Raw genomic sequence first — 16,108 nt, forward strand, 5'->3', positions numbered from 1 at the left:
TTCCTTGCAAAGATGAACCAGGGGACCAAATATTTGCATCTAAATGTGACAAGCCAGGAGCAAGTTTTCTCGTGCAGGCATGCCTGCGCCCCTCCCCCTTGAAACTGCCAATCAGCCAATTACTTCTGTATGATCTGTTCACACCAGGAGGGTCCTAAATTAAAGGCTTGCTGAGATATTTGGTGGCCTGCCCAACACAATTGCTTTGAAAGACTGTTAATTGTCAATGGCTGAATAAGATGAAGGAAAGAAACAGAAGAGGAAGTAGTGATTAAACCTGCATGCATAAACAGGAATGTTATTAGGTGAGTTACTGAAGCAGACTGGATCTTAGTCCAGATCTTTGCTATGCAAAGTTGGCTATATTGGATCACCTTTAGATTATCCACTGTAGTGTTGCTTCATGATGGTATATACCCCCCAGACGTCATTCCTCTTGCTCCATGTTGTCACCCTCTGTGACAGGGCCAAATGTTGTGATCAAGACTCTGACTTCATGTTGCCACTTGCTCACCAAACTAGATATTAGATTCTTGAACACTCCTGCATATTTTTTAAAAATATATTTTACTGTATTGTGGCTTCAGTCACAGTGTGTTTGAACTACATCCACAGGAGAATATGGAAGATTTCAGCAAAATATATTGCAGGCTTTCTTCCTTCACCTATAATTGCGTGGAATAAGGCTGTGCATTATGCTTCTTCTCTGTGAATCTTGTTTTCACTCTATAGATCTCTAATCACATTACACTTAATATAGAATTAAGACCTGTGGGATGCAGGAATGTATGACAGTATTCACTGGCTTGCAAATCCATTGTAAAAGTGTATATGTGTGAACCCCCTACCCACAATTTTCCCTTGCAGTCTTTGCAAAACAGTAATTGGAAATCCAGGTTTAATGGGGGGGGGGAAGCGGGGGGGGGACAACGGGGGGACGGGGGACGGGACACAAGCAATGTCAGAAAACTCAATGCAAAGGAATAACCATGTTAGAAATGTTTTCAGTAAATACAGTAGAGTAAAACAAAGGTTCTGTGTTTTTTCCTATCTCAAGAAGTTGAAATCTCCTCAGACTTAATTGGGGATGTGAGAATAATTTGTTTAGCTTAGTGCAGATTTAGCTAATTTGCGCTTCCTGTACAGTATACAAACCAACTTGCATATATGTGCAGTTACATTTAGTTTTCTGTGATCAACATTGCAGTTGTTATTGTTATTATTCAATATTTATCCTGCCTTTTAAAAGCATATTTGGTCAACTCAAAGCAATAAATACAGCCAATTCTGTACTCCTGCCTCCTATTTTCTCCACAACCACCACCATGTGAGGTGGGCTGGGCTGAATCAAAAGTTTGTACAAAAATACATACTACAGTAGCAGATTTCCCCAAATCTGTATATCGTATAGAGAAGTGCAAACAAAAATATACCAGAAAAAAAATCACTTGCAAAGTTATCTATGTTCAAAATAAGAAAATGCATATAAATTTTTACATAGACAAAACAGCAAACTAATAGCGAAATAAAATGAATTGACTGGAGAAAAAAAACAGAAAAATGAGTAATATTGAACTTGATAAATTAGCCCTTTCAAATCTAAAGCTTCCTTCCATCAAAATAATAAAGGTAGGCTATAAATAAATACATATATAGTCTTTTTCATTTTTTTCAATTTTTTCATTTTCATTTATTTATATCCCATTTTTCTTATTTTTATAAATAACATGAAGCAGGAAACATATCCAACAGACTGTCAACAACAACCCTGCGAGAATATTCATCCTCAAGCAAAGTAAAAAGACTGAATTTATCAACGTTGTTTCTAGTTATATATATTAGTGAGGCTGTGATCACACAATTATGCTCCTCTCTCTCTCTCTCTCTCTCTCTCTCTCTCTCTCTCACACACACACACACACACACACACACACACACACACTTGCCCCAATATGCATAATTATATATTTTCTGGGGGCCTTCCTTTGCAGAAGCCATGCTAATTCTTCTTCAGAAGACTTACCCGTCTACATGCTTAACATCTTATCTTTAATAATCACCATCATCTTGTGCTTGCTACGACAGCACATATACTAGCTTGGAACAATACAGGGAAGTTAAGCATCTTATCTTTGACAATGCTTTTTACCATTTACATTGAACAGATATTAAAGTACAGATAGTCCTCAACCTAATATCGGTCGAAGTTACAACAGACTCCCACCACAAAGATTTACACCCCATTCGAAGTTCCAACAACTGCTCCTTCTTCCTGCAGTCAACTGGCCACACTGTGGACATCTGGCAATCAACCCGCATTTACAGTCGTTTGCAGTGTCTTTAGTCATGTGATCATGGTTTATGACTTTTTTTGTGGGAAACTGGTGATTACGTCTAGCTTAATTGAAGCGTTTCCTCCATGACCACCACAATAAAGGTTGTAAAATCACATGATGACTTGCTTAATGACTGACATGACTTACAGCAGTAATTGCAAGCTCAATTATAGTCATAAGTTGAGGACTGCCTGGAACCTAGTTTGTAAAACAGCAATATTAGGCACCAATATTTAAAAGACTTTGTTGGAAGGGCAGAAGTCAAATATTTATCTGTGGATTGCTAACAGCAAGACGAACAGTGACTCATTAAAGGAAAATCCCGTTTTCCCAATTTACATTAACAGGGATCACTGCTCAATCACAGAATACATATTTTACTTATACAGTAGATGATCTGGTTTGATGGTTGGTCTATAAACCAGGGACTACTCTGCGTGACCAAAGAGCCAGCTGGACATGACTATATTACACAGAAGATAGAATGGCCTATTTCTCTGGAGCTCCTTTATGTAATACCTCCTTTACAGTACATAATATAGCAGTGATGGCTAATCTTTCCATCCACGCATTCCAACACTCATAAGGCAATGCACATGGAGGGCCCCACGCCCCCTGCGCATGTGTCTGTGACCCCCTCTGTGCATCCCACACCTTTCTGCACATGTGCATGCATCTCCCACATGCCCCCTGCAGCTACCTGATGATCAGCTAGTGGGTGGGTGGTGTGCACGCATGTGCAGTGGACCTGCTCCGGGGCAACGGCTCACGTGACAGTGAAGATGGCTCTGCGTGCCACTTCTGGCATGTGTAGCATAGGTTCACCATCACAGTAATATACATTAAGGACTCCTGCTTAATCCACAGCAACAGGAGGAAAGTAATCCATTTGTAAAACAATGGGCAGCAGGAGTGTTCAAAAAAATTGGTGTGAAATTCTTATAGACAAGAGTTCTAGTGGATGATCTAGCAATCTTCCTTGCAGGGGTGGGATTCAAATTTTTTAACAACCAGTTCTGTGGGCATGGCTTAGGTGGTGGGTGTGGCTTGGTGGTCATGTGACTGGGTGGACATGGCTTGGTGGTCATGTTATTGGCTGGGTGTGGCCAACTCAATATCACTCACATCGAGGCATGCATCTCCTCGCCTGGAATGCCATGATTGTGGGGATGTTGAAACAGTCGTAAGTGTGAAAAATGGTCATAAGTCACTTTTTCAAGTGCCATTGTAACTTTGATTGGTTGCTCCACACAAGCAAAGTAGCAGCAAAGGAGGGAAGAAAAACTCCAGAGAAGTTCCAGAGACAGGAAGTCTAGTCCTGCCAAGAATGTAATAAGGGTTAACGGAGAGGCAGTTTCTGTAAGCAACACCAGAATGTTTCCTTCCTGCCTTCCTTACAGGATTAGGCCAGTAATTTTTTCTAACAACCGGTTCTCCGAACGGCTTAGAATGTTACCAACCGGTTCTAGCGAATAGGTGCGAACTGGTAGAATTCCACCCGTGCTTCCTTGGTGTCTTAATTAAAGTTAAAGGCTCTGGGTAAGACAGAGCAATTGTTGATTACAAGAGATAGAGCTCAGAAATGCACGCCCAGAAAGATATGAACATTTTTCCTGACCCAAAAGCTGATTCGTACCCTTTCTATTTCTCCTGAAAAAATTAAAAGAAGCTCATGGAAACAAGCCTCAAAATCTCTGCTAATGAAAAACAAAGGAGAGGTGCTTGTTAGCCCCAAAGGGGCTTTTTCAAGAGGCAACTGGACTTTCTTGTTTTTCTTTGAAGATGTTTTGCTTCTCATCCAAGAATCTTCTTCAGCTCTGAGCTTCTTCAGCTTCAGATTTCTTAAACAAAAAAAAAAAAAAAAGTCCAGTTGCTTCTTGAAAAAGTACCCCTGGGACAACCATGACCTGGATGACTGAGAATCTCTGTAGACAGGTGCTTGTCACCTTCTTCCCTGGGTTGCTTCCCAGGATCACCTTTGGCTTGCTAAGTAATGAGATGGGATTTTGCCCCTAAGTTCAGAGCAGTCAGCAGTAGCAGTCCGCTGCTAGGAACAATGCAATTTCCATTGGCTCAGAAGAACCTGCTACCTTCCATGAATGGACTCTGGATTTCCTGTTAGATTCTGGGGCCAAGCTAATTCCAACAAAGTGTTGAGACACACTTCCATGCTCCAATGGAAGATAATCCAGATGAGCTGCATATTGAACTGAACTGCATAGAACTGAACAGGCAAATCTGAATGCTCTGAGGATGTACTTCATCTTGGTCTAATGGGGGCAGGCAGTTTTAAAGTGATGTGCAGCCAAAATCAGGAATAATTTCACTCTGCACCTAGGTCAGGGGTGGGCAAACTTTTTGGCTCGGGGGCCGCATTCACTTTTAAAATTTGACAGACGGGCCGGGTCAGCACAAGATTTTTGGGAATCGCCCCCTTCCCCCCTTCTTCTCCTCCTTCCCCTCCCCTCGGAGGCCCCCTGAGTCAGGAGTTGCTACTGCCGGCACGGCTCACGGCTCCAGTCCCACGTTGCCTCGGAAGGGAAAGGCAAAAAGGAAGAGCCGCGGCGGTGTTTTGCAACAGCAGCAGCGGCACCGGAGGTTCAGGCTCAGCGGCTCCTGGTTTTGCCTTTCCCTTCCCAAGGCAACGCGGGACTGGAGCCGCGAGAGCTGCGCCGGCGGTAGCAACTCCTGACAGCCCCAGCCGGACACCTGAGCAGAGCCGGGCAGAACTGCCTGCTTGCTGCTGCGGGCGCTGCTGCGGGTGTCTGGCTGCCCAAGTAAAGAACCGCACCAGCTCAGGGCAACTGTGAGGAGCAAGAGGGGAGAGCAGAGAAGGAGGAGAGCACCTGGCCAGTTGGGGAGGCTTCTTGTGCTGCAAAAGAGGCGGCTAATGATCTCCGGCTCCACTCTGCTTCTCCAACATCCGGCGCTGCCCTGTTCTGTGCGCCGGCTGCTCGGACTTGCTGGGCCTGACACAGAACAGGGTGGCGCCGGATGTTGGAGAAGCAGAGCGGGCCGGAGATCATTAGCCGCCTCTTTTCAGCACAAGAAGAACAGGGTGGTGCCGGACCATTGGAGAAGCGGAGCAAAGCTGGAGATTAGTAGCTGACTCTTTCGGTGCAGAAGTTTCCCCCAACCAGCCGGCTGTTTGTTCTGTATGGCCGAGGAGGAGGAGACCAGCTGAGAAGCACGCTGCCAGGCGGGGCCACGCGGTGCAGGGCAATACGCCACCGCCCAGCCCTGGCTTGGGAAAGCAGTGGGTGTTCCCGGGCGGTGGCCTTGGCCCCGCTAGCAGGAAGCAGCTGCCCAGCTCCGTGTTGTGTGTGCAATTTTTGGCGCGCGGCGCGGGTCTCTTTTGGCCGGCCCCAATTTTTTTTTCAGAGGGAATATTTTTTTTTCAGAGGCGGGCCGTATTAAAATGACCAACGGGCCGGATGTGTCCAGCGGCCGTGATTTGCCCACCCCTGACCTAGGTTGTCTGTGTATGTGTTGATCAGTGTGAGAAGGAGAATTTCGCCACAGAGCTCCAAGACATTATGTCTCAGGCGTTATGGCCGCCATTGAGTTGAACCAAAAAAGGGAGTGCTAAATACTATAATATCAAACCACTCGAAAAATCAGAACTCACTGGCAAAATTGAAATAGTAGCCTTTGGTTTCAACAACAGTAGCTGGGATTTTTTTTAATTCAACCGAAAGTTACTCAGAACTTTTATGAGTGTACCAATCTCATTACACTTCTTATCAACAGTAGCTAAGGACCGGAAATGAGTCACGACCACACCAATTAGACCTTGCCCTTTTATTACATTCTATTTTAATATATATTCAGCATAAGGTTGACACGCACACATCTACCGCTTGGGCTATTTGTTATCTTGGTCTCATCTTTTAGGGAAGATTTTTCTTTCTCTTTCTGCATTCAGAAAAGGAAGTTCATGAATGAAAGGATCGCTGTAGTGTATGTTTATGGATAAATATATATTGATAGATGTCCTACCATCCAGAGATGACTATTTATAATGATTAACAAGCACTTTGACCCACAAAGGTTTAGACTACAAGAATTGAACTGAATCAGAAATTATGGGTTTATTCTCACATAATAGTATTGTTGGAAGAAATATCCTTCTGGGTGCAGTTCCAAGCGGGGAAAAAGACACTGGATTCATGGAAGTTGCTTGGAAAGAAGGTTTAATGGTGGACAGGACCACATGCCTTGGAGCTCCTGAGTGAATAGGGAAGAGATGCTGAGAGTCCCTTGGTTTTATGCCCTCTCTAAGCTTTGAACTTCCTGGGGCACAGGAAGAGTATCCTGATTGGATGCTGTCAGGGGTCATAGCTAGCTTTGTAGGTTGTATGTGTGCTAAATTTGGTTGAATCCTTCTGGGTGATGCAATCTTCCCAGGTGCCATGTGGTGAGATGGGTAATCTTATCATGTGCTGAGGGCCATGTCTTAATCCCATCGCCTTGGAACTGAAGGGGGTGGGCAGGGAGCTACAGGGAGCTGCTTTAAAGACATATTTCTCCTTTCTCATCCGGGGAAATATAATATTCTGCCTTTATAATATTTCCTAGAATATTTCATTCTTCTAGGAGAGGGTGGGTGCTAACTTTCTACAGTATCTGCAATGTCAGCATTAGCAAAGCCATCCACTGGAAGAAGAGATTGACCAATGTAGAAAGGGAGGAAAATGCAATTACCCATGTGGAAGCCAAAATGTGGGAAGGCCAGCACTAGGCACTTGCCTGAGGTTGAATTAAGGGAAGGCTACCCAGGCTTGTTTCAACACCCAATTTATTTAAATGATGAGCACAGTGTCTTTTACTGCATTGTGACATGGAAAAAAAGACTTTGATATTGCAAGGAATACTGTGGAGTGTTTAAACAAACTGTATTCTCTGCATATTCTTTCTCTTGTCCAGTTTTGTAGGAAAGCAGAGATCTGTACATTGTGTGGAAAACAACACAGAACTGTCATGCAACACTGAAGATTTTAAAGAAGAGTTTGGACAACCATTTGTCTGAAATGCTATGGGGTTTCCTACTTGCAAAGGGGTTGGACTAGAAGACCTCCAAGGTCCCTTCCAACTCTGTTATTCTGCTTAAAAAGATCAGGAAGATAGTATGCATGAGTTGTAAGTAGAGTGACCCCACCCCCAATGCATCTCTTAATTAATCTGCATAGCTTGTCTGCAATTGTCAGGAATACAAATGTAGGAAACTGGAATATAGCGGCTGAGCTTCACCTCCTAACAGCTTTGTACCTGTAGCAGACTTCTTGGTAAACCTGCATCATCACAAAATTATTTGGTGCTTTCTCACCCCTTTATCATTTAAATGTTTTGTTTACTGATGAAAAAGTATTCTGAAAAAGACAGACAGATCACTTTATGATTGTACATTGTATACTTCACTTTTGCACTAAAAATGGAGATGAATATTTTTTTAAAGTAGAATAATGAAGCATGATAACCATACTATTATAAATGCACCGGTAAATCTCAGGAGCTATGCCTACAAAAAATGAATAAAAATGGGTTTTGCTTGCAACCAAAAGATAACAAACAGGAAATGAGCTTGATCCCCATTCAGAAAGAATTCCAAAACCAGGGAGCAACCACACAGAAGGTTTCCTTGAGTTCCTAGCAAAACATAACCTCTAATGGGAGAAGGAGAACAGGTGAACATCTTTTTAAGCTCATAATTGTAGGACAGTTCATAAGGACAAATGCCACCTGTTGTAATGGCTAAAGATAGCCCATTTTCTAGCAATTCTCTTTTCAGCCCCATGAAACACTTAACATTCGTGAGAAATAAGGGCAAAACCACCCAGTTCTTTTAAATGCCTCCATTTTATGAAGAGGATGAGAAAGGAATATGAATCATGGCAGGAAAAAGAGGAAGAAATGAAATTCTGTTTCCCAGTCTTCTGTTCTAGTCCACTTCCAAGCTGGGAGGAAGACAACAGAGACCACCAAACCTGTTTCCTTCAGGGTAGCCAGCATGTTGCAATTACTCCTTGGCTCCACTTTGAAAGGACAGCACTGAATTACCCAACAGCTACGGCTTTTATTCTTTATACTTGCCAAGGTCAGGAGAAATATAAATAAGCATGCAGGCCCAGCAGTATCAAATGCTGGTGTCAGGATGCAGATGGTAGATCTCTGACTTCAAGGAAATAATTGACAACCTTTGTGACCGAGACATGCCTTGGGCTGAACTAGAGAAACAGGCAAAGATGAACATTGTACAATATTTGTTGGGGCCGTTGCCTAGCAGCACTATCCAGCAATTATAAGAATCTCAGGATTCTGATCCTGTTCAGCTGTCAGTTGTACCCTGACACAAAAGAATGTTCAGTGTTCATTAACCACAATGCAATGAGATATCCTCATCTATTCACTAGACATGTGCCTTGCCATTATTACAGAAGCTCCTGTAAATCCAAGAGGCCGCTATATTATGCACTGCATACAGTTCATTTTAACAACATTTTGGAACCTTGGTGGATTCAGGTGGTGTATTATTATTATTAATAAGTAACAGTATGTGGTCAATCTTCTCTGGACCCAGAAGCTAAGCAGGGTCAGGCCTGATTAATACTTGAATCGGAAACTCCAGCAAGTGCTATAATGTTGGAAAGTTGAAAAGTTATGCCAGAAGAGAACATCAGTAAATCATTTCTATATTGCTGCCAATTTTTTTTACATAGATATGTCCACAAAACTGCAGGGAATTAAGAGATGGATAAGTTAACCCTGATGTTACGAGAGAAAGAAGTCTGAATATTATAGAACTTGGAAAAAATGGTATGATTGGATTGAATTAAGACAGATGGATGATGGAAGAATTAATGATAAGCAACTTATAGATTAAAGGTTTATGTTTGCATAAATTTTATATATTTGTAAATAAGCACAAAATAGAAGTATATGAGATAGATGTCACACACTGTTAATGTCACAATATTAATATTTTTTGTTTGGTTTTTAAAGATATAAAAGACTAATAAAGTTTATTTTTAAAAAACTGCAGGGAATTAAATTTTATTTGAAAAAGGCTTTAACCGACCACCAATCTGAAAGTATAGGTGTAGCTTTGACAGCCTATTTGTTTCACATTTAAAATGCTGTTACTATAGTTCAACCCTCATTTGTCCCAGGACAAGATCACTCAGCAAATGCCTTTTTCAGGACACCTTTAAATCAGAAAAAAAAATTGGACACTTAAAAAAAACACAACCTCTTTTTGAGATAGCAAGTCATATAGAAAGTTCTTCTTAGCTCCTTTGTGGCACCCCAAAAATGGGATGGTTTTTCCTTTCCCTATACCAGGGGTTCCCAGTTTTTTAGGGACTGTTACCTGCAAAGTTCGTAGAAGTATTTTCAATTGTACCCTCCTTATCTGTAAGTTTTTTGCCCAGGCATCAGAATGGCCGAACTCTCTTGGTTTTTAGGAAGTCCATAAAATCATGACCATCTGACCATGGACTCAGAATAGTATGACTGCTCCTTCTGATGAAGGAAAGCCTAATGAATAGAATGCTGATTGTATGTTTCCAATTTTTACATTTCCCCCCTATGGATTTGTCTCATTTGCTAAATTTAATGTTTTGTTTTTAGTCTGAATTTACAAAGGTGGAAACTGTAGGCTGTTCAGGCTCAGCTTCAATTGGAGCAGCTTACAAGCTTTTGTAAATAAATGAGTAAATAATTTTTGTCTATTATGATCATTTTCTGCTGTTCATTAGCCTTAATTGGCAATTGTACTATATTAGTTAGTCAAAAGGGACCCCAAAGTGGGAGAAAAATGTGTTAAATTCTAACCAATGCTAAACATAATTCCTTGTGGGATGAATGCCAAAAGTACCATAAATTGCTCTCCCTCTTCTCAAAGTTCATATCCCTTGTCCTCCTTATCTTGGTCTCAGCTCATCTTGTGTCCTTGCTTTGTGGAAATATAATTTAAGAAAAAAGGTGACTGTCATAATCTTATTTAGGCACAAAAAGCAAAGAAAGGTCACATAGCCTCTCTATGTAGAATAAACATTGAATGTTAGTAGACACCCCTAGTCAGTATTACAAAAGCCTCAACTACCAGTATTTTAAGTTAGGAATTAGCAAATACGTTTTATTTAATATGCTTTACATCTAAGTCCTGTTTTTTCCCCCCTCCAGAATGACAAGCCTGTGAGGTTGGTTGGGCTGAGAAAGAATAACAAAGGGTGAAGGACACTCAGTGAGCTTCCATCATTAAGAGTGGACTAGAACTTGAGTTGTCTTGCTCCGAGTCTAACCTCTTAGCTATTGAGACTGCCTATTTTGGATGGGAAACAGGTGTAACTTAGAAGTTAACTTAATTACACCCTTAACACTAATGCAACTGCCCTTTTTAAAAAAAGAAAATAGGACCTGAATTAGTGGGCAAAAAGGATTTGGATCAGGGTACAATTTTAATCCAAACAGAAGGAGGCTGTACTTGCTGCAAGAGAGCCAGTATGGTTTAGGAACCAAGCCATCAGACTGGAAACCAGAGGTTTGCGAGTTCAGGCTCCACCTTGGGCACAAAGTCATCTGTGTGACCTCTGGTCACTCAGTTTGTCTCAGCTCAGGGAAGCAGGCAATGGCAAGCCACCTCTGAAAAACCATGGCAAGAAAACTGCAGAGACTCGTCCAGCGAAGGCCAAATCTGGCCCTAGGTTCAGACACGATTAAATGGAAAAAAGAAAATGGGAGCAAAAGTTTTCATTGTTCCTTATAGATCCTCTTCCTCCCTGAGAAAAATAAGAGAGGATAGGAACAAGTAGGATAAGAACAGAAGCTTCCTCTTGCACATTAGTGCTAAGTACTGATCGTGGCCTATAGATGATACAAAGAAGGCTCAACTTGCTTGCAGGACCATTAGTACTGAGTTGCATCAATGCCTCCCTCTTAGAATTCAGCAAGGCATCTTTTGAAGGGAAGGGACAAATACGCTATAGATGTATTTAGCATCAATAGTTAGTCCCACCATTTCCATGGTATACCTGCTACTACCGTATGGAACATTTTCTTGTTGAAAAGACCAAGCCCACTTCTGACTACAGGTAGAAAGGGGATTGAAATACATTTTAGGCTTCTTGTTTAGTGTTTTTAATGATTTTGCATTTGACTGTATTATAGATATGGTTAACAGTATATAATCACAAAATGAAAATTGATAATGTAAAACATGTTCGATTGATCAATTAGAAATTCTGGAATTATAATTTCAGGAAACTCTGTAGACCTTTTCTCCTTCCTTCCTTCCTTCCTTCCTTCCTTCCTTCCTTCCTTCCTTCCTTCCTTCATTTTATACAGCCACTCATTTCACGAACTGTACCTCAGGGCTACTTAAAAAATTAAATATGCAGAAAATGATACCAAATCAACAAAAAAGTGAATAGCAAAAATAATTTGAAACATTAAAAAACAATACTATTAAATACATAAAACTGTTAAATACATAAAAACACAAAAACAGTAAAGCAGCATTCATTTTCCTAAGATGGAAAACAAAACAAAACATTCTTTTGTATGGATGGGGGAAGGGAGAACTTTTCACATAAATCGTAGGCAGCAAATGGCAGAAATTCCGAATATTTAAAGCACTACAGGAAGATCAAAAAACTGACATGTGTGACAGTTTCCCAGAGGCAATTGAAATGTACAGTGCATTCCAAAGAATTGCAAAGTACAGCAAGGTAGTCTTCCACAAAGCATAAAAGAAGAGAGAGAGAGAGAGAGAGAGAGAGAGAGAGAGAGAGAGAGAGAGAGAGAGAGAGAGAGAGAGATTTTGATTCATTTGGGAAAATGTCTTAAATACTGTTGACCCACTGCGGAATTAGAAACTTTAGTATTGTCACATAAGAGATTTTGCACTAAGCAGTAAAGCTTGATAAGTGAATACATAGTTCATAAATGGGCTTGTGCCTTTATATCCCACTCCTGTTGTTGAAATGGGATAAAAAAATAAACCAGCAAGCAAAGCTAGACAGGAAAGGAAGAAAAAAGAAAGAAAAAAGAAAAAAAGGCAAAACAATAAAAAGGAAAAGAACAAGAAATGACTAGGTATCAGAAAATCAGCAAAATCTATCCAAGAAACAACCTACGGATTATCTCACAGATTAGAATATCACACAGAAAGTAATGTGCATTAACAAAATTACACTGAAATCAATAAGGTGAAATTCAGCAAAAAAATATATTGCCTTTTGAAAGGAAGTGTTAGAAAACAGGAGATTCTTGGTGAGAGATAAATCTTTCTGCCCATTCTTCCAACTGTTTCCCTTGTCTCTTCCCCTCTAAATCTTGGCCTTTGTTTTTCTTCTAGATCAGTGGTTCTTAACCTTTTTGAAAGAATCGCTCCCTTGAGCCATTGAGGAAGTTATCATCGCCCCCCTCCCCCAACATAACCTCTCAATCTCAACACAGGGAAATAATTTTTCAATTTATGCAAACACGTTTTTTGATTTCTTTAAAATTGTCATCAGGACATATCGATGCAAATAATTTATTTCCTGTCTTTTCCCCATATCTCAACTGTGTGAAAAATTCTGATGCCACCAATCACTTTACTCCCAAACTTCGTGATACAAATATTTAATTATTATCTTATTTATTCAAGACACTTAAAAACAACCACTGAAAACAAAATTCAACTGCAAGAAAATGAAATGCCCGAAAAAAACAGTAACATTTAATGATTTAATTACAAGTGAATTTTAAGACACAAAAAGAAAAAGAAAAAGGGCATAAGAACAAACCGCGATGCAGGAACTAAGAATTTCAAGACGAAAACTCTGAAACTAAATTAAGATTTGAGGAAAATATATATTCATGCATACTGTAAAAAGGGTTAAAAAGGCACAACGAAAATTTTTACAGAAGGAAAGCAACAAAAATCAGAGTGACAAATTTAATGGGTAGAGTGATAAAGGCTGCTGCGCAACGCGCATGAAGATGAGCGATGCGTATTCACATATGTACAGCATTCTGTACTGAAGCTAGCTGGAGGAACATTTTAAAACACAGTTCAATCCACTAATAGCGAGCGATCTGATGTTTTTGTACGACAGATATACACCGGTTCACTGTACAAAAAAAACTCTCAAAAGTGTCCCCAAAACTTCTCACTCCATTGCCCCCATATTGCCCCCCCTTCCATTCCTTCGCCCCCGTGTTGCCCCTTTTCATTCCATCGCCCCCCTGAAAAATGAAATTGCCCCCTGGGGGGCAATATCGCCCAGGTTAAGAACCACTGTTCTAGAGTGTCCCCTTTTAAAATCATTTACAATTTCAGGCTAGCCCTACATCACACCCTTTACTGTCTTTTCAATCCCTATTCAACTTTCCCAAGGCCTCTGCTTCTATTGACCCTCATCTGTCAGACTTCTCTAGCTACTTTGCCCTTTCTAGGATCCAAGCAACAGAGCAACACAGACAGCTAGATATCTATCTTTGACATTAAGTAAACCAGCTAATCTCTAGCAGAGATTTCCTAGCTGCCGCTGAAAATTCAGCTCCATACGGCTGCAATGCAATACAGATTGTTTGCATTCTAGTCTTTGTGATTTCTACTTACCCCTGAATCTGGAGGGTCTGGCAACCAGCCTAGCTCATTCTGAGAGGTGCTTGTGTCCAGAAGATTAACTGAAAAGAAGAATAAGAAAAAAAAATTGAGTCAGCCATCAAAAACTTGAAATTCATATCAGCCTTGCCTGAAACAAGTAATGAGGAATTCACCCCAAAGGTCTACAATGATCCAGGGTTCTCTTCTCAACAGAGATCAAAGAGATGCTTTCAAGGAAGTCCATAAGGTTTACATGGGGCCAAAATAACCCTACTGCTTGAATTTTCCATCGACTGCTATTCAGAGGCAATCCTGGAAAGAAAATGTAGCTCTAGGAGTTTGGTCAGCATGATCCTTAGGATCTTTTAAGAGATGACATGTCTCTTAAGTTCCAGAGGACTGGACAGGAAGAAATGGGTGGAAGCTTGTTAAAGAGAGGTCCAGTGTAGAGACAAAGATACAATTTTTGTCAGTGAGAACGATTAATCAATGGAACAGCTTGCCTCCTGGAGTTGTGGATCCTTCGTCATTGGAGGTTTTCAAAAATAGACTGGACAGCCATTTGTGTGGGATAAAGTCTCCTGCCTTGAGTGAAGGATTGGACTAGAAGAACCCCAAAGTCCCTTACAGCCCTATGATTCTATGTTCTATTTGTTTCTGTAACATTCTCAATTGTAGATTGTGCAGACCTAATGATTATGTTAATAAAATGTAATTATATAACCAAAGACCTGCAAATTAACCAAAAGAGTTGTAATTAGTAAGGCAAGAAGGACAAAACTAAACCTGGTGCTTCAAAAAGCATAGCAGATTAAGGGTATGCTTACGTTGTTCAAGTAATTATCTTGTCCTTGGTACCAATTATTAAGGGCTAGAGGTAATCCTCAACCTACGACGACTGGATGCTTAGTAACTGTTCAAATTTACAACAGATCCCACAAAAGCTACTTATGACCTGACTTTGTTGTTCTGATGTTGCCCTCTCAAACATTGGGCACTGAAACATTGATCCTGTTTGCAGTGTCCTATGATAACATGACTGTGATTCACTATGGTTTTTCCGGAAACCAGTGTTTATTTTAAGTTTCTAGCCAAAACTGCCCCATAGTGAACAATGGGTTTGCTTAACAACTGTTGCACTCACTTAATGACCACCAAATTTGCTTAATAACCTCCAAGTTCACTTAATGACTGCCATGTTCTCCTAACAATCATCACATTCGCTTAATGACCATCGCAAAAAAAAAAGGTTTTAAAATCGGATCTGGTCACATGGTGACTTGTTTTATGACTAACATGATTTACGACTGTCATTGCCCAGCTCAGTTAGGGTTATATCTCAAGGACTACCTGTACAATGGAAATTGGGACAAGTCTGTGAGCCATGCAGAATATTTTTGTGATAAGTCAATTTTTGTGATAAACAGATCATGAATGGTTCCTGTTTGGCAATTTTCCTGCAGAGAGAAGAAACAAAACCAAAGGCCTAAACATGACGATTCTGAGCTTAAGTCAGGGCAATGGTAGCTCTCTTCTCTAATATAATGCAGTGCCTACCACAAGAGAAATATGGCTATCAAGCCCTATGGATCTGCATTCCCCCCCATTTTTATTTGTTTTATTTATATAACATGTAAAATTTCAATTTCAATCAAATAGTGTGTTGTCTGGGTACAATTACTTTTAGGAAATCATAATCAAAATGTTTACAATAATATCCATCACAATGATATTAATTCAATAATATTTTACTTGTCTACTTTAACAAATCTCCTGTACAACATTAGTTGTTTTTATATCCCCATATTTCTAATTACTGTTTTTATTATCTAACCATTGGTTAAATAAGTCCCATGTCAAAAAATATTCAGTTTCTTCTTTTTCCTTAATTGTAAGTGTTAATCTGTTCATTTCTGCACATTCTAATATTTTTTTTAATTACAGTCTCATCTGTTGGGATCTCTATGGATCTACATTTGAGAGAAAGAAAACCACACTCTAAAATGAAGGCAACAAAATGATACATTTGTCATCCCAAGAATGTAATGGGAAAAAAAATTAAGACATATCTTATTCCAAATTTGAATTAAACCACCAATCTAAGAACACCTAAGAATTGGAATAAGTCTTTAGCTTTAAATATCTGTGAAGAAACTGAAAGAAATTCTCCAACTTTGAT

The 16,108-nt window shown here is 40.2% G+C and overlaps 1 protein-coding gene across 2 annotated transcripts in view; it reads right to left on the reverse strand.

The window, feature by feature from the left end:
* Positions 1-16,108, reverse strand: part of EPHA1 (EPH receptor A1) — an 80,006-nt gene that overhangs the window by 56,931 nt on the left and 6,967 nt on the right. For both annotated transcript variants that reach the window (XM_026686173.2, XM_026686172.2), the window contains exon 2: positions 13,942-14,009. In XM_026686173.2, the coding sequence (XP_026541958.2) occupies positions 13,942-14,009 (68 nt within the window). The remainder of the gene's footprint in view (positions 1-13,941; positions 14,010-16,108) is intronic.

This window comes from Notechis scutatus, chromosome 2 (genome assembly GCF_049901735.1).
Source record: "Notechis scutatus isolate UNSWTSFEM ecotype Mainland chromosome 2, rNotScu1.2, whole genome shotgun sequence".
NCBI lineage: Eukaryota > Metazoa > Chordata > Lepidosauria > Squamata > Elapidae > Notechis > Notechis scutatus.